A 22,787-nucleotide genomic window follows, 5' to 3' on the forward strand; every position below is an offset into this window, starting at 1 on the left:
CCTTTATAAATTACCCAGTCTTGGGTATATCTTTATTAGCAGCGTGAGAAGAGACAAATACAATGCCTTCAAGAAATCAGCAGTATACAAATGGATAACTCATTTTAAGAAGGGATAAGATGATGTCAAAGATGAAACCTGCAGTAGCAAACCTTCCACATTAATTTGCCAGGAAAAAAATTAATCTTCTTCATGCTCTGTCTGAAGAGGACTGATGAGTAACAGCACAAACAACAGCCAATACCACAGACATCTCAATTGGTTCAGCTTACACAATTCTGACTGAAAATGAATGCTGAGCAAACTTCCCACTTGTTGGGTGCCAAAACCACTGCACCCAGATCAGCTGCAGAATGTTCAACGGAAATTTTAAACAAGTGGGATCAAGATCCTGAAGCATTTCTTTGAAGAACAGCAGCAGGAGATGCAACATGGCTTTACCAGTATGATCCTGAAGACAAAGCACAATCAAAGCAATGGCTACCAAGAGGTAGAAGTGGTCCAGTCACAGCAAAAGTGGACCAGTCAAGAGCAAAGGTCATGGCAATAGTTTTTCGGGATGCTTGAGGCATTTTACTTGTTGGCTTTCTGGAGAGCTAAAGAATGATGGCACCTGTTTATTATGAGAGTGTTTTGAGAAATACAGCCAAAGCTTTAGCAGAAAAACGCCTGGGAAAAGCTTCACCAGAGTCCTTCTTCACCATGACAATGCTCCTCCTGCTCAGTCCTCTCATCAGACAACAGCAATTTTGTGAGTGTTTCCATGGGAAATCATTAGGCATCCACCTTACAGTCCTGATTTGGTTCCTTCTGACTTTTTTGTTTCTGAATTTCAAAAAGTCTTTAAGGGCACCCATCTTTCTTCAGTTAATAATGTAAAGGAGACTACACTGACATGGTTACATTCTCAGGACCCTCTGTTCTTTAGGGATGGACTAAATGGGTGGTGTAATTGCTTACAAAGTTGTCTTGAACTTAATGGAGTTTATGTTAAAAAAATAAAGTTTGTATTGTTTATTTTTATTTTTAAATTCTACTTTTCCACAAGCTTTTTGAAGTCCCCTCATATAAGGTAGTGTTGTAGTGACAAATTTCATTTGATTTTTTTAAAAAGTATTCTTCTGAAACATTAAAAAAAATATGTTCCATTATAATTTAAACCATTTTCACTTCAGAGGTCCTAGGAAAAATAAAGGAATACCCAAACAAACATACTTCCTTTTCTGTTCACATGACCCCTGACCCTCTCCTTCATCACTCAGAATGTGCGCTCTATGAGGGTAGGATCTATGCCTTTCCCCTATTCACTATTAAGTCCCCAGTGCCTAGAAGTACAGTGGGTGTTCCATAAACATGTGATGAATAAATCATGGATGTTAGGGGAAAAAAAAGAAAACCTCTGCTATTAATACAGAAATAAAATATCTTTCAGGCATAGTGGCAGACGTATTTCTGAAAAGGTTCCCACACTGTCCACTTTTCAATAACAATTTCTCTAATAAATTAAACAAGGCAAAAATTCAATGAATTTTCTTCTGTCAGATAGGTTAATGTTTTTTGGCGGGGACTACAAATTTACTCAATAACAAAACAAAGACAAATTTTTAAATATATCGCCCCTGAAAAATACGTCTAGTTTCTCGAACATTCAACAGACAACACAGATTGTTTCCATTCCTGTTATGCAAAAAAGCAAATGATTAAGTAAAACACACATTTATACACCTTTGAAAGAGAATCAACTTATTTGATTACAATTTAGATAGTGAAGTCACATTTTCTTTCCTTTGTGTTCTTACCTTCACATGAACAGCCCTGTCTTATTAAACCCACCATCAAGGAGGTACACTGATGACACTTGGTAGGAGTAGTAAAAGATTTTACAAAAAACTGGTGCGTCTTGCGCTGCAAAACAAATTGATAAAAAACCACATAATTGTTTAAAATATTTCCATAATGTGAGTCCCTATGCCCCATACCACTTTTTAGAATGTTTTCTAAATAGGAATAGAATGAATTATTTCCATTTCTCATTACATCTTCTTATAGTTTATGGTCTCTAAACATTTTTATTAGGTACTTTGAACTGGACTAAGCTAAAATAATTAAGAAGTTAAATGATAATCAATTGTTCTTGAATGCCATTTGAAAAGTATGTAAAATAATAGCTTTTTTGGGGGGCTCATAAATCTTAGCTTCAGAATTTTAATAAATTATCCAAATTATTGTTCAGCAAATAGTTAAGTAAAATATTGCATATTTATACCGATACAAATATAGGATTTTAATATGCTTTATACCTTCTTAGGAAAAAAAGTTATTTAAAATTATTGTTTCTACGGTAAATCATGCATTTCTCTTTCTAGGACCAAGGACAAATAATATGCTTCACAAATCAGTTTCCTCCTATGGAAAGAGGCAGTATAACACTTGAGCAGATAAGAATACACATATATTATTCCAGAGACAGATGGCAGATTGAAATTTCTTATTGAATATCCCGTAGTTAAAGGTATCTTAGTCTTACCTGATTTACATGATGGTAAGCAAATATAGATTCTACCTCTTTGGAATATTCCTTTGTTTTCCAAATTAATTCTCTTAGCATGTTTTAACAATAAATGATGTATAATAAATAACCTTTCATTCTGCTGTGTGAACTGAGGAAAAATTTACTAAATTCTTCTCTGTCTCACTTTCCCTATCTACGAAACAGGATAAATAATAGTATCTACCTAACGGAGTGGTTAAATGACCATTAATATAAACAAAGCCTTTCAAACAGTACCTGGTACATACCAAGTACTCAAAAAACATTTTTTTTTAAAAAAAAATTTCAACTCTTATTTTAGATTCGTGGGTACACGTGCAGGTTTGTTACCTGAGTATATTGTATGATGCTGAGGTTTAGGGTATGACCGATCCACATTACCCAAGTACTGAGCACAGTACCCAGTTTTTTAGCCCTGGAACCTCTCCCTCCTTCCCCGTCTCTAGTAGTCCCCAGAGTCTTTTGTTGCCATCTTTATGTCCATGGGTACCCAGTGTTATTTGAATTTTGCTGTTTTTTTCTCTTTTAAATGTGTGATTGATTTAAACTACTAAGAACTCGACTCCATATTCTAATAAATTATGAATACTTATTTTAAAAGGTTATCAGGTAGCATTTATTTCAGTAGGCACTAACATATGAACAAAAAACTAAAGGGAATATTTGAAGCTTTAAAATTCAAGTTAAAAATAAATCTTGTTCTTTTCAACTGGGATATATGATTTGTACACTAAAAAAGTTTTAAAAAATAAAAGAAGTAGATTATCTTTTTACATAGAAAAACCTGACTACCAGCATTAGTCAGAGAATGGGGTGAGTCTCAAATTTAGAGTGGTCATGAGCTCTGGTCCAACCTCAAACCATTGTTTCTAGAAGTTCCTCATGATCTTTTGGTCAGTTTCAAAGCAGCACTGGGATTTGACTCTAACTAGAACACAGACTATCTTATTACTAACTCTGCAACTGCTCCTATAGCTTCTGAGTCCCAGTCAGGGTACAGACACTGTACCAGTACTTTATATAATTCATCTTATTTCGTGCAACCACCTTGGAAAGATAGATATTACTTCCTTATATGAAGGAATCTACTAAAATCATAAAATTTTGCTCTTTCTCCTGTATACTACTTTTTAATTTTTGGCTCTTTGAGAAACTATTATGAGTAAATTTTCTAGTGCTAACTTTTTCAATTGTTCAAAATGCATTAATGCAAAAGATGTAAAGTTATTTTACTGGTTAGTCCTAGAGGCTTTGAATACAAAGAAGGAAAAATTAATCAACTGCTCTAAGTAGCTTCATGTTTTTCTTCTTCTAAAGGGTAACAAGACATATCTGAAACAGTAGCAATGAAACAACTCTAGGGTTGACAAATTTATTAGTAACTCTTCACAATACCCCCCAAATTGCGTATACATATATATATATATATCAATCATATACTTCCTCTCCAGCAAGAGATCTATTCAGGATGTCACAATTCTGAGTATGCCAGCAGCGAAAAATATAACAACCCAGTGTTTTGGATGAGCATTAATTTTAGGTAATAAATCATCCAACTGGTAGGTGCTGGTTAAATTATGGGAGAGGTTGTGTAATCTACTACTAAAGATTAAGGGGTTTATGTTTCACTAATCTCCACTAAGGATAGTATAACATAACATAATTAAAGATCGTTATTCTGATGCCATCAATCTTTAGGTAATACACAATAGGATTTTGTTTTTGTGCTGTGAAAATGTATAAAGAAAGACACATGAATGATCAATCTTAGGGTCTAGTTTCCTTCGCTTCTAATATCCCTGTTTCCTGCCTCCTGGTCAGTATTTGATATCTAATACTTATCTTTGTGGACAGCTGTAGGAGGAGGAAAAAAATGAAAAGAAAAAAATCTAGTAAGAAAGGTTTTAAAGTATGGACTAAAATTAGGATTTTAGATTATGTGATCATTTGGAGTAGAAAGAATTAACTATAACCTCAAATTTCTAAGTGATGATTAGAAAGAGTTCTTTTCTACTCCAATTTTGTCTGTGTTGTAGACTTTAAGCTACACATTGGAGAAAGTAAAATGTTTTTAATAGAAGATGTAAGAGCCAAGTAGAACCAAGTATAACTCTTGGTGAAAGCTTAAAAATGTATTGTAGATAATTAAACTTTTACCACTAATAAATGACAAGTCAAAGAGTATCTCACACAACCCTTTCTTTTTTACAAAAAATTTTAAAACGTTTTAAAGAAATTAAATTTTCTGGCCGGGCACGGTGCCTCACGCCCGTAATCCCAAGCACTTTGGGAGGCCAACGTGGGCGGATCACGAGGTCGAGAGATCGAGACCATCCCAGCTAACATGGTGAATGCCTGTCTCTACTAAAAATACAAAAATTAGCTCGGTGTGGTGGCATGCGCCTATAGTCCCAGCTACTCGGGAGGCTGAGGCAGGAGAATCGCTTAAACCCGGGAGGCAGAGGCTGCAGTGAGCTGAGATCATGCCACTGCACTCTGGCCTGGCAACAAAGCGAGACTTCGTCTCAAAAAAAAAAAAAAAAAAAAAAAAAAAAAAAAAAAAAAAAAAAAAAAAAAATTAAATTTTTTTAAAAGATATTTTTTCTTCCCTTTTAAAATTTCTATTTTGAGATAATTATAGATTCACTTCTCTATCTTTTAAAAAACATGAAATAAATTTTATTTCTTGGGTAGAAATACTAGGTGCAACAAACTGAGTTAATATTTAGTTCATAAAATAATATTATCAGCTTGATAGAAGCCTCACTCTAGTTTTATTTTGTCTTATTTTGCCTTTTCATCATTGATGATCCAATACCTTGGGCATGTATATATCTTTATAAATTAGATAGTCTGAGCATGTGTTTTTAATTTATATAAATGTGTTTCTGTTATGTATCAGCTACATTTTAGGAATCTTTCTTCTATTTCCAACTCCCTACTGCCATAAAAAATACAGTAATAAACATCATCATCATGTTGCCTAATGGATCTGTATGAAGGTTTTTCTAAAGGAAAGAGATTTTTCTGATGAAATGAGATTGCTGAGTCATACAGCTTACGTATGGACTCTACATTGCCTAGGTTCTCTCCAGAATGGCTGTACCCGTTTATACTTCCAGTATTCACGTGTGAAGCTGCCTGTTTCTCCACATCCATGATGTCATCTTACTTAATTTTATCTTGATTTTGAATAGAAAGTGATAGTAATTTTAAAATTAAATTTTAAAAATTTCTCCAATGATTAATGAAGTTGGACATTTCTTCACATACTTGTTGACTAACAGGATTTCGTCTTCTGGGAATTATTTATATCACTTGCCAATCTTTCAACGGGATTTCCAGTCTTTTTCAAAAGGAGTTGCAGGAATTTCTTATGTATTTTAGAAATAAGCCTCTTATTAGTGGTAAACATTGCAGATATCTTCCACTAGTCTGTCATCATCTGTTAACAATGCTTTCACTGTAAAAACATTTTTAATTTTGATGTAAAGTCCATGAATATTTTCACCTTATGCTTGTGATTTGAGATCTTATATTCTCAGTCACAAAAAATTTTTCTACATTTTCTGTGTTTTAAATTTTTAAAATCAAATTAGTACATACACATGGTTGAAAAAGTAAAACGGTATTACAATGCTTATGACAAAATCAGAAGTATTCCTCCTACTTCCTAGAGGCAATTTCATTTAACTCTTCTTCTTTAAAAGCTATTTCCCTCCTTCTGTAATAGGTATCTATATTGGCGGGGGAGAGCTAGGGGTGGAAAGCCTATACTACAGTTTTTTGATTTGAGACATTATCTGTTCACTTCCTGCTAGGGTAGAGAAGGATATGGCCCTTTTACACCATCTACTCCCTTTTTTCATTTTTCCCAATATTGTTATAGTAGTTTCAGCTTAAAATTTATATGTAATGTCTAAGTTATTATGACTAGAGAATCATTATTCACTAATAAGAAGTACACTATGGTGATCATCTTTCTTGTATAACCTTATGATTTTTCTAAAATCAATAGTGCCCCCCCACCCTCAACTTTTACCTTTCTGTATCTCTATCACTAAATCTTCCAGACTCTTCTAAGGACTGTAAAATCCCCTGGAATCTATTTACCACATGGCCAAACACACTGGAAGCCTTTCAGCCCCCTTACCCCTTTCTATCGACCTGAAGACAACCCTGCTGAAGTCCTCTGGTTTCCTATTCCAGTCTTTCTCTTAACCGGTCTGTGTACAATTCCTTCTTCTATAGACCTCGTGTCTCTCTTTCCTTGTCCCCTTCCTTGTTCTGGTAGAACTAATTAAGTTTCCTTAAAAGTAGCACATAGGTGATAAAAATTTTTTTGAGATCTGGAATTTCTCAAAATGTGATTTATTCCCCCTGCAACTCGATGGGACATTTGACAGGGAATCAAAAATTCTAGCTTGAAATCATTTTACCTTCTAACTATTCTTTTCATTTTGCTTTGGATAAGTATGTCATTTCAATTCCTGAATATGTGGATGTGATCTTTTTTTTATCTCCTTAAAGGTTTAAAAAGCTCTGTCTTTGGTATCTTGAAAACTCACACAATGATGTGACTGGGGACAGGTATTTGTCATCCACTAGTGACAGTAGGCACTGATGGAACTCTTTAATCTGGAAACATGTCTTTCAGTTACAGGTAAAAGTCTTTTACTTACTTGATAATTTCCTTCCTTTTCTTTTTTCTGTTTTCCTTTTCAGGAACTTCTATTTGTTGGATATTGATTTCTCATATTTTCTTTTCCTAATTTCTACCTGATTTTTTCCCAAGATTTTCTAAGAGAATTCTCAAATTTATCTTGTGACTCATCTACTGAATTTAAAAAATATTTATCATATTTTCTTTAACTTGAGACTTCTTGTTCTCATATTGCTCTGTTCTTTCTGCTTTTTGCATTGTCCCTTTTTCCTTCAATGAAAGCAGGAAATATTTGTTTTGATCTTTTTCTTTTTTTTTTTTTTCTGAGATGGGGTCTCACCATGTCACCGAGGCTGGAGTTTAGCGGTGCAATCTCAGCTCACTGCAGCCTTGAAATCCCAGGCTCAAGTGATCCTCCCTCCTCAGCCCCCAAGTAGCTGGCACTACAGGTGCACATCACCACACCTGGCTAATTTTTGTATTTTTCATATAGACAGGGTTTTGCCATGCTGCCCAGGTGGGTCTTGAACTCCTGGGCTCAAGCGATCAGCCTGCCTAAGCCTCCCAAAATGCTAGCATTACAGATGTGAACCACCATGTATCCCTGATCTTTTTCTTTTGTTAGATAATTTTGAAATGTCTACTGACTTTTGGGAATCTTAACATTTTTAAAAGTCAGTAAAAAAGCTAAAGAGATTTTGTGTCTATCTATGTGTGCACATGTGAGAGCAAACATATGATGTGCTTGTTAAGAAAGGACCTAGCCATCTCATTAGGGAGCCCCAAATGACATTATCTTTTTTTTTTTTTTTTTTTTTTTTTTTTTTGAGACGGAGTCTTTCTCTGTCCCCCAGGCTGGAGTGCAGTGGCGCGATCTCGGCTCACCGCAACCTCCACCTCCTGGGTTCACGCCATTCTCCTGCCTCAGCCTCCCGAGTAGCTGGGAATACAGGCGCCCGCCAACACGCCCGGCTAATTTTTTGTGTTTTTAGTAGAGACGGGGTTTCACCGTGTTAGCCAGGATGGTCTCGATCTCCTGACCTCGTGATCCGCCCGCCTCAGCCTCCCAAAGTGCTGGGATTACAGGCTTGAGCCACCGCGCCCGGCTATGACATTATCAATAGGTCTTTTCTGGGCCATTCAGTGGACCCGAGGATCCACTGATATCCTCCAAGCAGAGTGGGGAGGAGGAGGCTATAGTCCCAAGAGTCAGTATTCTGGGAGCTAAGCAGAGGAAAGGCTTTGAAGTCTTGCCATTCAGTACATGGACTTTTGCCAAATCTCACTATCTGTGGTTTTGCACTTCTTTCTCTCACCAACCAGTGAGCCTGGTGCCCCTACATTTGTGATCTCTTTGGTTTAATTACTTCACAAAATTAACATATTGCTGAGTTGGGGTAGTTGTCTGGTTTTCAGAGCTGGTATAACACTTTATGTGGACTTTGAATCAATTCTCTAATTTACTCCAGACTCCCACTTCACTCTTGCCTCTCAAAGTACTTGGTGTCTTTATCCTTTTGGTTGTCTGAAGCTTGTTCTCTAGTACATTACTTGGGAAGGGGTATGGGAACAGTATTTCCTGAGCTCTCGCATGCTCTTAATAGTTTTCTGTGGCCTTCATTTTTGGAGGATGCTTTATTATCCTTAAAATATTAAATCCTTAAAAATCTTCGACTTGTACTTTCCTTGGGTATCTTAAATGTGTTATTTCACTGCTGTTGTTTTTAGCATACTGCTGCTATGAAAAAATCTGATGATAATCTCATTTTCTTTCCCCTTTAAGTGACATAGTTTTTTGCCTGAATGCCCAATATTTTTCCTTTTATTTATAAACCATTAGTTTACTACATACAATGTTTTCTTTTGGCTGGGTTGTCATATATTTTAACTTTCCTGTTTTTCATCTTATCTTCCATCCTACTAATTTGTTTTTCTGTGATATCCATTTTGCCCCTTCTACTATTAAAGTCATCTATTTAGTTATTTCAGCAGTTATGTTTTCATGTCAAGTACTCCCAATTTATTTTTCTTCCTAACTACCTTATCCTGCCTCATGTTACCAATATACTTCTTATCTCTTTAAGGATATTTTTTTATGTTTATTTTAAATTCATGTTCTATCTGGCCTTAAAATTTTGCTTTATCTGGGCACAGGTTATTTCAGTTTGTCTTTCTTCTATATCAGTTATATTTTTTGTATATTTTTTCAGGTCCACTGACCTCTCTCTCTCATTTTGTGGTTTATCCAAGGTTTATGTTCTGGAGAGGCAGATCATTCAGTTTTCCAATTTCTGGAATTTCTTTGTAGGAGCTTGAGACAAGCAACTAAATCTTCTCATTCTACCATATGTAATACTTCAGTCATATTTATGTCAAATAGAATGGGAAAAAAAGTTCACCTGAATTTTTCACTAAACATTTTTCTTTCTCAGTGGTTTACTGACTTCAGTCTCAGATTCTTCCACAAGTGGCCTCAACTTAATCTCTTACTGAGGCATATACTGCTTAGAGGAAGTGCTACTTCTTATTATAACAGACTTCAAAACATTGAATTTAAGAAGATGAAAAAGTGCTGTATGCTCTCCCTACCTTTCCTATTGGTGATTATTTGCATTCACACAGAATTTATTTTATGTTTTTCTGTTTGTAACTTTGAAGAAATAATATCAAAAAAATCACAGCAAATGCATAGAGCAGATAAAATTCATTTTTTTTGGAACACACTATGCTTATAACTAGATTGAGTACCTTAGGTGGAAAGCCAGTTGAACCAGGACATCCTTTTTTCCTTAAGGTTGGTGTGTGAACTGAAAGTGGAGTGGAGTCTACAGTCTGAATCCAGGAGCAAAAAAGGAAATAAATGTCATGAAACACTCCATTAATTTCAAATATAACTAGAAAGAAGCCAAAATAAATAAAACCAAACAAAACATCAATAAGGCAAAAAGTTCTACCAATTAATAATAAAGAAAACCTCAATAAAGCTAAAATTCTCATAGTGTTGATAATTTAAATCTCTGCCTGCAATATCTACAAATGAAATATTTGTTCAGTTAGTAAGTTACTTCAGTCTGGAAATATAAATCATTTGGATCAAATGATCCAAATAAAAAAATCCATAGCATGTGGCCTACATAAATATGAGGATATTAATTTTTACATTCATCTGAATTTGCCATATTAATTCTAAAAAGTATCTTAAAATGATTTATAATAAAATATTTAGAAGATTCTTTTAACTACTCAACTTTCATACATAGAACATATATTACATATATAGAACACAGCTCTGGATGTAAATACATAGACAGAGACTGACACTGGGATTTTTGTGCAGAAATTAATTTCCAAAGAAGGGAATTATTTAATTTTATTGTATTTAATATTATTGGAATTCTGACTTTAATACAAATTTAGTCACATATCATATCTTTCTTAGGTAGCTATGTAAAATATGGTCTTCTTTTATGGGATTTTATTGGAAGGTATTTATTTGAATGAAAAGAACCAATAATTTCACTGGATGTTATTATGGGGAAAAAAGAGCCGCTCCTTAATCAGCAAAGTAGTGAAAAAGAAAAAAAAAAAAGACATGGAAAGTAACTTCCTTTCAGGATGCCAAGCAAAAAAATAAAAGGAAAAAGCTAGTCTTTGTATAAAGAACAGAATATTTTAAAATATTACAAGAAAAATGGATGGTCCTTTCTTTGCTGTTACTATACAACCTCGTCTTTGTTGTTACTATACAACAATCTATCTTTGAGGTTACCATACAACCTCCAAAAACAGAATATTTTATATGCAGTATAGCCTTAAAACAAAATTCAGCTGAGTTTCTCAGAGTTTTCTGTTTGTGACTTTAGCTCTAATTTAGATTTTATTTACTTTTAAATAGCTTGAAAAAGTTTTAAACCAAACTTGAAATTTAACATTTGAAAAGATAAATATGAAAGATAAAAGAGAGGAACACTGAAAATCTATATAAAAGTTAATAAAAAATAATAGGAAACAAAGTCGTCAAATTTACATAGAAAGTCCAAAGGTTATTAGAATTAAAAAAAATTAAGCAAGGGTGCTGGATACAAGATCTACAGAGTTTATAAAGACAAGGCAATGCACAGTAAGAAAATGTATTTAAAAAGAATCCCATTCACCATAGCAACAAAAAATTTAAGGTACCTAGGAACAAATCTAACAAGCAATATGAAATACACTGAAAATAATGAAACTTTATTGAAGGATATAAGAGAATCCCTGATATGTATACCATGTTCATAGATGGAATACCCAGTATCATGAAAGATGTCAATTCTCCTCAAATAGATCTATAAATTAATGCAATTCCAATTAAAAGCCCCATGTGAAATTTGACAAGCTGACCTTAAAAGTAATATGAAAAACTAAAAGGTCAAGAAGAAAAGGAAGAAGGTATGTGGGATGGCTCACCATACCAGGTATCAGGAATTATTTTAGAGTGAAAGTAATTGTAATTAAGACAATTTACTGTCAATGCAGGAATAACCAAAAGAACAATGGAAAAGAATTGAGAGTATCCAAACAGAGCCATGCATATAAAGCAGAAATAGCCATTACAAATCAATAGGGGGAAATATAGCAGGGTCACTTGTTCATATAGGAAGAAGACATTAGAAGCCCATTTCCCATTATACATAACAATATATATCAGTTTGATTAAGGTCCTAAACAAGTAAAAGCAAAATTTAAAAACTTTTAGAAGAAAATATAGAAGAAAATCTTTATAATCTCTGCATAGAGAAGAACTGCTTTAAAAATACATAAAAAGCAGAAGTCGTAAAGAAAAAGACTGATAAATCTGACTATTTTAAAATCAAAACTTTTACAAGACAAAAAGACACCACAATTAAAATTTTAAAATAAGCCAGACTGGGAGAAAGTATGTGCAATGCATATAGCTAGCAAAGAGTTAGTATCTAGAGTATATAATGAACACAAAAAGCTATAGGAAAAATGATTCAATAGAACAACAAAGGACACAAACAGGCAAATCATCAATGGTCAGTAAACATACAAAAAGATGCTGAATAACACTAGAAAACAGATACAAGGTAAAACAAAAATGATACTTCATATCCATCAAGCTGGCAAAAGTTAATGTGTGACTGTGAGGTGAGGATGTGGGGAAATGGGGAACTCACACACACTGCTGGGGGAGTGAAAATTGGTCCAACCACTATGGAAAACAATTTGGCAAGATCCAGTTAAACCTGAAAATGCGTATAACATACAACTCAGTAATTCCACTAAGTATATATGCCAAACGAACTCTGTACATTTGCAAAAACAGATATTAGGATATTCATTTCAGCACTGATAACAATGAAAAATTGGAAACAACCCAAATATCCAACTATAGGAGAATGGATAAATAGTTGTGGTATATGCCACAGTTATAATGAATGAACTAAATGAACATGTATCTGTAGGAATAAACCTGAAAAGCAGACTTTTGAATGAAAAAAATTACAGAAGGATACAGGTAATATTTACGTAAATTATAAACACATAATAAGCACTACTATATATCATTTATGGATACAAATGAAATGAACATCTAAAACCAAGAAAGGGAAGATGCACATCAGCTTCAGGATATTTAGATATGTCTGGGAAAGAAGAGTGGGGAATGGTATACATGAAGATGTTTCAACTGTTTCTGAAATATTTTTGAATAAAAATCTGAAAAACAAGCAAAATTTTCGTATCTGTTTAATCTGTGGGTGATACATGGGTGTTTATATTCTCTGAATGCTTGAAATATTTTATCATTAAAACAAAAATGTATAATCTCAAAATATTAAAACAATTATAACTAAAAACACAAGAGGGTCTCACTAACTTAAACAGTTTGGGGGAGTCTATCAGAGAGTTGGAAAAATCAAGTCAGAACCTGACTACAACCTCACACTTCACTTCAGACAGCTCTTCAGACTGGACTATCTGCTTCTATTGGAATGCCAGACAGCTCTGGAGATTTAAGAAAAGGAAAGCAAAGGAGCATTGTCTGAATTGTGATGCTGAATGAAGAACCAGAGCTGAATCTTAAGGTAGGATGGCATGGACTGAGGTACAGCATTCTTTTGACTTGTGGAAGAAATGATCTCTGTTAAGAAAACTGGCCTATTGGCTATTTAAAACCATTGATTGACATGAAGTGTAAACACAACACAGTTTTTTTGCACTATTAAATGTCAGGATTTAGTTGACTGTTACCAATTTAGCAGTTAGAATGAACTATTCAGTTGCCAGAAGTGGATATTTTATTTTTCAGCTCTATTTATGATGTAACAGGTTAGTTATACCATGACTTATCACATTTATTAGAAGAATTAAAATATGAAAATGGCACCTGCACTGCCATTTGCCTAGTTTCTAATAATTCAAAAATTTACATAATTAATCTTCTGTTCTACATAGTTATCTAATTAAAATAAAGACTATCTTTCTAGTTAGTTTTGTCTATTTCATGTTGACTATTTGAGGACAATGTGCTCTTTAGTTTTTTATTTCTACCTACATTATCAGTTAAATGTAATGATCTGCAATAGACTGTAACTTATTACATATTTGGTTAAGAGGAGAGAGACAGACTTGTTTTACTCAATTCCCTCTTTCCTGACACAAGTGAAAAGTTGGGGAGCAGGGCTGCTCCAATAAGGCACCTTAACTGGCTCAGCTTCACTAGATGTGGAAGGAGATGTGGACCGTGACTGGATGTGAAACTTGACGCTCGGGTTCCATACATATGTGCTCTCAACGGGATCAGTCTAGGAAAATAAGTCGGGAAAAATAAAAACCCAAAAAATCACTTTTCAACAATGTGCAGCTCAAAGCAAATTTCTGTAAGGCATGATTACGACAACATTTCTTGAGAAAGGAGGATAACAAACTTTAGTTTGAATATTCACATTAGGGATACATCACTATACAAAAGCATAACCACTAGCTTTAATGTAAACAAGGATTGACAGAACAGTTAACCAAAGGCTCCTCCCTGATCTTCACTGTTGATCTCTTACTTTGCGCCCTGGTCCTACTGCACATTCTATGTTGGTATTCCACATGGAACTTTTTATTTCACAAAATGAATCATACATGTGAAATAAATGCGGAGTACTTAATAGAGATACATATTGCAGATTAAAGATAACTTTGTCCTTGATAAGAATGAAGTTTGGTCTTTTACTACTCATTAATTGAAAGTAAAGAAAACCTAACCTATCAGTTTTGTGCAGGACACTAAAGTAAGTCTTTCCTTTATTTTGCACCAGTAGAAAAACCAGCACTTATATTCAGTTGCATCCTTTTAAACCAAGCATTTTTCAAAATTAAAAATGCTTTGGGTTAAAATTTAGCATAAAAGATCTTATGAACCATACTGATTGAAGCATACTAGTCAGTTTGGTAAGTTTCAGAGTTACTAGGATTGAGTTTTTAAAATGAAAGGACAATGAAGGTAATTTGGAAAAGTGGTTCAGGAACTTATTTTGAATATGTTGTATAGCAAAACAATGTTTAGATCAGAAGTCACAAATCATAAAAACACCATCAATTTAAGAATTTAAACATGAACTTATAATTATTTTCCTTTGTTGTTACTATGGCTATATTTTAGAGGGACGACATGATGATAATGTACCCCTTAGAAATGCCACTGCTGAAAGTCAGGTGCAGTTGAAACTGCTGGCAAAGTAGAACTATTAAAACAATGAATTAAAATACAATGCCCTTGTATTCAAAACTAAGTGAAAAGCAAAATTTCACTTTGAATGAATGATAAATAATTGAGAGTAGAAATACTTGGAAAAGAAGGTTCCCCTAGAAATTAACTTCATAGATTTGTTTTTAGCTCAACAGAACTCTGGGCATGTGGCTTCAATCTCTAAGGGCACAAATTGTTTTCTCAAGTTGGGGATATTTTCCTATTGATAATTAATGTAGAATACTATTATCAATGTATGATATGTTGCATATGTTAAAAACAGTCAACTTCTGTTCAATGTGGAGAATTTAAAAAATCTGGCAAGTGTATGGGAAGAACAGGCTAGCAGGCTGGGCAACACTATCGTAGCCCTCCATTGGTGCCCACCTACAGCCTTCCTGGTGGTGGGCATGGAAAGGTATTCTGGTAACCACAAAGCCACCACCAGGCCATAAACTTTCAGCTACTGGATTTGGGCGGAGTAGGGAGAAGAAGGGTCTCAGTGAAGGCATTAGGGGTCTTGGAGCAGCAACCACTTACCAACTGCTGGATACTCAATATTTAAAAAAGTGGGCCACTGAACTAAAGCTTACCAGCTGAGTATCAGCTCTGTACATGTGATGTGCCTGATTTCATGAAATTACTATGCCTTGTGAAGTTGGAGAGCCAGGCCTGTATCCCATTTCTTGAGTCCCAATTCAGCACTATTTTTGTTCTACCAGAGGCATCTCCACAGCAGAGTAATTTACTCAAAGTAATTTAATAATCAAGGAGGCTAAGTTATATTATCTCCTTTCCTGATAGTAAATTTTGACCAGGAAAAGAAAAAGTAGAAGAAAATGGGACTCAAGACACATTTTGCCCAGTTTACAATTTTATTCAGGGACAGCCATGGAGAAAGTAATCAGTTTAGATTATAAATATGAAATATGACTCTAAGTTGGGAATATGGCAGAAATGTCTTTTAGTTTCTAAAAATCTCCTCCTCCTAGTTTTCATAAGATTATATACATTGCAAGAATTAGGAGTCCATGGAGAGGGGCTTTAGTTAAAATGGAACTGAGAAGCAAGCAGAATTGATACATTTTATACCAGTAAGAACTTAAAACTGACTGAAATATCGTCTCAGGAAGTTTTAAGGTATCTAAGTAGGGGACTTTCTATGTGTAAAAAACTTGGCCATCTTAAGAAAATTTTTAAGTTTCTGATCTGTTGCAAAAGGCTTTAGCCCCACAGCTTGACTGAAAGACATAAAATGAGAAGTTCCTGTGTGAAAGGTAATGCTGTGTATATGTGAATAGCTGATATAATGGCTTTGTATATCTGGGTTTGATTATTTCAAAAACTCTTTAAAAATGGGAAAGGCCAAATATTTGCTGTTTGCAATAGCACTGGTTGAAATTTTACAGCAGGTCTGCTCTATGAGGTGTTTAAACACATGCTGACAGAAGTTGGGCATACTGTCTTATACTTTCTCGCATTAAAATTAGAAAACACTGCCTTAAGCCATTTTGTCAGTATATGGACTAATGGAAGGTTATATCATAAAATCAGTGAACCTAAAAAGCAGGGCTTTCTCTAGCCCCAGAGCTGGTTGTTAAAACACTTACCAGCATGTTTGTTGATCCTATGAAAATGTGGTATTATGACAGTGGGATATTGGAGAAAGGAAAAATACACTATCAATTTAATTTGCGACTACACGAATTAGTAACTCTTTTCTTGAGGCTTTTAACACACACCTCTTGGCTCCTCTGTCAAGTCTTATTCTCCTAACTAGTTTTTCTCCATCAATAAAAATGAAAGAGAATATGGATATGGACAGATTTAAAAGTGATTTTCTTTGCTGAATGAGGTAAAAGGTGGTTATTCAGAAATAGAAAATATTTAATTTAAATGAAAATATTTAATTGTAATAAAGTAGAATAATGACATTTACCATACTAGCTTTTTAGAACTGAATACTCTTAAATAAAAATCAATTTCAGAGTTTAAACAAAATCAAGTAATTTTTCCTTTAAAAAATATTAAAAATAAGTGAAAATACTGAAATATTTTGAGATGGTATTAGGTATATTAAAAAGTTGAACTATGCCATTTATAGTGATAGTCATATCCTTCATTTTAAAAACCTATGAATATAATAATTAAAATTTAGGGCCGGGCGCAGTGGCTCACGCTTGTAATCCCAGCACTTTGGGAGGCCGAGGCGGGCGGATCACAAAGTCAGGAGATCGAGACCACAGTGAAACCCCGTCTCTACTAAAAATACAAAAAATTAGCCGGGCGTGGTGGCGGGTGCCTGTAGTCCCAGCTACTCGGAGAGGCTGAGGCAGGAGAATGGCGTGAACCCGGGAGGCGGAGCTTGCAGTGAGCCAAGATTGCGCCACTGCACTCCAGCCTGGGAGACAGAGCGAGACTCCGTCTCAAAAAAAAAAAAAAAAAAATTAAAAATTACCACTTTACTTTCAAAGTGTGTTTCTTTTAAAGACAAAGGACAAAGCTTGGTAAAGGTGAATAAACTCAGGGCAAAAACTATTTCAAATATTAAAAAAAAATGTCCAGGTCTTTTAAATGAAACTAATTAATGCTAATAACATTAATAGATTCAAATATTTCATTTCATTTCTCGGTTACCACCGGTGTAAACAATATCTCAAAAGTGTTACACCACAAATCACTTATTTTCTTTATTCAAGTTTTAATTATCACCAACCAGACTGGAATTTTCAGGAAGTTACTAATTTTAACCACAATTAAATGCCTACCAATGCATTTATAATTAATGGCTTATTCTATCCACTAAAAAGCAATTAATTCTATTAAACTTTCAGAATATTCAATGAATACATGCTGGCATTTAAAGACAGCCTATGATTCAGTTTAATAATGAATTGGCAATGACTGATATAGTATATCAGCAAAGCAACTGATTAATACCGTTAGTTATTTTATTACAAAGTATTTTAAAACCTTAAAAACAAACGTAATCATTATTAATATTATATTTTAGCCATGGAAGTTAAAATATTCTTTTTGTCATTTTTTTATGTGCTAAAATACTATAGCATGAAGTATAATAATGCAGTAAAAGCTAATAAACATATAGAAATAGCAGATATTATAAATTCAATATAAGAAATATCTTTAAGTAAATGCAATTTTTTTTTGTTAGCTAATTTTCTTTTCCTAAGTAAACATACTTTAAGGTGTTACTCTGACGAATAGTCATTAGAAACATCTACTATACTTCAGTATCATTTTACTTAATGCTCTGTTAAAAAAAAAAAGAAGAAAAGCTGAATATTAGTGGTACTGTCCATACTGCAAAACATTTTAATGCAAAATGTTCATAACGGTCCCTGAAGCTGTTAGGATTTTTCTACTAAAAGATCCTCAAATGTATTTTTACAGTAGTACATTTTAAAAGGTTCCCCCGCCACCAGGATCACAGAACTGGTTTTTAGATGACCCACTTATCAAGAATTCCTCAAATTATGGACAGTATTGTTTTCCTATAAATAATAAAAATAACTAAAACCACTCATCTTGAATATGTATCAACAGGCCTTTTCTACTGCCTAAATAATTACAGATTTGTACAAGTAACAAACCTCTCATAAGAAACCTTGCTTCGAAGTAAAAAACACCAAGATGTGATATGGATTATATATGGTCAACCTACTAAAAACTAGCTTGCATCTAACAAGTTGTTTGTTATTGGTAAACATAAAACTGTAAGTTAAAAAGTCCCAGTTTCTTTTCTCTCTCTTTTTTTTTTTTTTTTTTTGAGACAAGATCTTTCTCTGTTGCCCCGGATGTAGGGCAGTGGCACAATCACGGGTCACTACAACCTTGAACTCCTGAGCGGAACTGATCCTCCTACCTCAGCCTCTAGAGTAGCTGTGAACACAGGCATGTGCCACCATGCCTGGCTAATTTTTAAAAAATTTTTTTGTAGAGGCAGGGTCTCCCTATGTTGCCCAGGATGGTCTTGAACTCCTGGGCTCAAGCGATTCTCCCGCCTTGGCCTCCCAAAGTGCTGGGATTACAGGTGTGAGCTACCATGTCTGGCCAAAATCCAGTTTCTATCGATTTTCTTTATCCTTTAGCTAGAAGTATTTTGAAAACAAAGTAGAAGGTTATTTTGTATTTAGAACACATATAAACTTAAATCTTTAGTGATATATTTATTTCTGTTAATTGAACTTATGATACAAAAACAGTATTATAGAAGTACTATATCATTTGGAAAATAGTAAATACATTTTATTACTCTAGAACAAATCCTAACAAATGACTAAAGGTTGTGACCAGTAAGGGTAAGCTTACTAGTTATATATAATGCACCTTGTTTCCCTTTAAGAAAATTTATTCTCAAGTTATTTTCAATATACTGATTTGAATATCTAGTCTGGAGAATTTACACATATTCCAAGAAAACATAAGAGAAAGTTAAGCCATATGTGGACTATAAAATCTCTGCTCCAAACTCTAAATGAACAGTCTGAAATAACACATTCAGTGTTTCTCACTATTAATGAAAGCACTGTGGAAATCTCCCTCATCATTTGTATTTGGACATTAACAAGACCATCAATAAAAACTTTTTCTTCTACTATACTTAATACTACTTATAAAGAAAAGCATTCAAACTGTAAATGAGGTTTAATAGCATACTAGAAAAAAGAATGCAAGAAACATTATTTTGTAATACTACCTCATTCATATGACATTTCATAGTTATTTAATTTTAAATTTATTAAAATACTGCATATTTTCTTGTCTAAAAACATGGTATATAACATAAAATCTTATGCTACTGTTACAACAGAGGCCATTGTTAAGAATGGTAACTGTATGTGTTCTACTGAAATACACTGATGTCCCAGGGAACACTGAGGTTCTACACTATACCACTGAGATGCTTCTATTTAACAGCTGAGTAATTTGTAATTCTTCAAGCATCTTCACAGGCACTATTACTTTTCAGTGGCTGACTTTGTCAGATACTTAACCAAAGAAAAATTGAAGGAGGCCAAGAAAGCAGATAACCAAGCCTATTATATCTACGTTTAAAATAATCATATGTAATTATAAGTCAATAGATTATGGTTAATTATAGTTTATTCATATCTCATAAAGACATAGAATTAAGGAGAGACCTTATAACAGCTATTTCCCTCCAAAATTTTTTTCTTATTTCAAGATTCACAAAAAATGTTCTACGTGGCCAAGGCCCCAGAAAGTCTGCAAGGCAAGTGAGACATAATTAATCCATAATAAAATTAGAGAAACAAATCTTAAATTATAACCTTATTAAAAAAAAAAAACAAGTAGTTAAAAATTTAGTCAATTCATGGGCTGATGATTTGACCCTAATATAATTATGGGCACACAACATACTGGTTTTCCCTTCTAGAGGTTATGTAATGTAATCAACATATATTCAGATTCATTTGATAAATCCAAATATCTAATGGTTTTAAGTCTCTACAAGTTTCAAAATAATCAAGCAATCAGTTGAACTAGTAATCTTTCATAAACACAATAATTAATGAGACATCACCTGAATGCAGTTCTACTGGCCATAGTACAGGTATCCAAAATGCTTATTCATTATTAAGCCGCAATCCGAAAACATTATATATGCTATAATAGAGTTATTCATGTTTATTTTACAACCAACCCTCCAACATACCAGAAAGACAGGACCACAGGAAGCAGCAGGCCACCCCTACTGCTTCCCATGCCTACCACAAACCACAGAATTCCCTCATCTAGAACTTTCCGAGTCCAAGAATTCTGAATGTAAAGTGTTGATCAGTCTCCATGGAGATGACTGGTGAACATTACGAACTTGTATCCATCACTGACTTTCCTTTTGAATGTTACTATTTTACATAGTATATGAAAATCCCAACACTGTCAGCTACCCAGTCACTTTTCAAATAGGGAGTATGTATGCGTGTTTATGACTAGTGTTGGAATGTGGCTGGTTTAGAAAAGTTCCATCTCTGGGCATGTCAGAATCTTGCAGCACAGAGGTAGTGGCTGACTACCTCAGAATCTTGTAGCACAGCGGTAGTGACTCATTTCAAGTTAAGAAACACGGAGCTAGGATTAGTATAAGAAGATATTTACAGTTTGTTAATAATACATATATAAATAATGTTACTGATATTTTTTAAATCTTGGAATTATCTTAGAATAGAAAGGATTTATTATTCACATTATTTCCTCAGATCTATAGTTTGGGAGATTCCTCTGAAATACATTAAAAAAAAAAAAAATCAAGATTTCTCCAGAACTGATTTATATAAATTGTAGTCAATAAGGTGTATAATTTGTTCCAAATCATTTTTGAATTTTGTACAACATGAATGATCAAGTTTTCTTTCTACATAATTAAAATCTCTAAGAAACAATCTACATATTTGCTTAAAACAAATCATTAGGAGCTCATGTACTTTATCTCTGACTACTTGGAAGGCATACTTTAGGATCACTTTTCCCCTTGATCAAAATAAAAAAAGATATCTTATCATTTTAGTAGTTTGGTTATAGTAATTTATATGAACATTCCTAAAGCTTTGCGGCCAAAGCCAAAAAAAAAAATACATAAAAGCAGCACAGCAACAGCAGGAGCAGCAGCACAAAGCATGCAATAAATGTAGTAATATACCACAAAAACATTAACAGGTTCTGCAATCACAGGCAAAAGGATGAGAGAGGGGTAAAAGGCCTCAGGATGGGTACATAAAGTGCAAAAGTCTCTTACACGTCTGCCTTTGCTAGCTGGAGTACAGGATGGAGAGCGCTTCAACAGAGAAAGAAGAATAGGACATGTTACAAATATTACACACGTAAGACTCTCAAGGACTACTATTGTATTAACAGACAAAGTATATAAACATACATATAAAGCCAGAGTTTTGGATAGGTTGAATGTACATGTATTTTTAGGAAAAACTGGAGGATAGGATGGTAAAGAAACAGTTGTTTGGACTACGTCTAAGGTTGACAAACTTTTCACTGGCCCATGTACAGTGACCCACAAAATAAGGCTTCATCAAGTGATAGACAATTTCTTTTCTGGAAAGGTTGGCAGTAGCAGACTGGAACAAATGAAAACAAAAAGGATCTAGATATTTCTGATTTAGTGCTGGCAAACATTCAATAAAATAATGAATTAGCCTGGCTTTAGACATTTACCTACTAAATTTTTACTCTTTTCAAAAATGATTCTTTTAAATGGCAAGGGCTAAGTCAGGATTTCAGAATTAATGAAAATAAATTAAAATTAAAAGTTATTTGAACAATACTCCATCCTGACTCAACTTCAGCCGGAGTCAAAAGAGGGACTTTCACCTTTCTAACATTAAAGAATTAAGTAATTAGGAAAAAAGTAACAATTATCTCAAAAACTTTTTTTTTTTTTTTTGAGATGGGAGTCACGCTCTCTCACCCAGGCTGGAGTGCAGTGGCGCAATCTTGGCTCACTGCAAGCTCTGCCTCCCGGGTTCATGCCATTCTCCTGCCTCAGCCTCCTGAGTAGCTGGGATTACAGGTGCCCGCCACCACGCCTGGCTAATTTTTTGTATTTTTAATAGAGACGGGGTTTCACCATGTTAGCCAGGATGGTCTCGATCTCCTGACCTCGTGATCCGCCCGCCTTGGCCTCCCAATCAAAATATTTTTGTGATGCTCCAGCAGTAGAGCTTCACTAATATGAACCATATCTACTTTGGCAATTTCTAACATTCAATCCAACCTAATGTTTGTTGTGAGCTTATAATACGTTGGATACTAAGCTGACTTTGCAAGGGACG

General features: G+C 34.1%; 1 protein-coding gene across 21 annotated transcripts in view; it reads right to left on the minus strand.

Annotated features, from left to right (window-relative positions):
- CDC42BPA (CDC42 binding protein kinase alpha) overlaps positions 1-22,787 on the minus strand; it is a 320,366-nt gene that overhangs the window by 50,137 nt on the left and 247,442 nt on the right. For 11 of the 21 annotated variants that reach the window (XR_009210848.1, XR_009210849.1, XR_009210847.1 and 8 more), the window contains 3 exons: positions 13,916-14,020; positions 9,963-10,046; positions 1,800-1,905 (listed from right to left, as the gene is read on the minus strand). Coding sequence is in view for 16 of the 21 variants with exons in the window: in XM_058430788.1 (XP_058286771.1) it covers positions 1,800-1,905; positions 9,963-10,046; positions 13,916-14,020 (295 nt within the window). In the remaining 5 variants the exon portion in view is untranslated. Of the gene's footprint in view, positions 1-1,799; positions 1,906-9,962; positions 10,047-13,915; positions 14,021-21,736; positions 21,776-22,787 lie in introns of all 21 variants that reach the window. The other 10 variants (XM_032137139.2, XM_032137134.2, XM_032137147.2 and 7 more) reach the window with 4 other exon arrangements.

Source organism: Hylobates moloch, unplaced genomic scaffold, assembly GCF_009828535.3.
Source record: "Hylobates moloch isolate HMO894 unplaced genomic scaffold, HMol_V3 SCAFFOLD_18, whole genome shotgun sequence".
NCBI classification, from domain to species: domain Eukaryota; kingdom Metazoa; phylum Chordata; class Mammalia; order Primates; family Hylobatidae; genus Hylobates; species Hylobates moloch.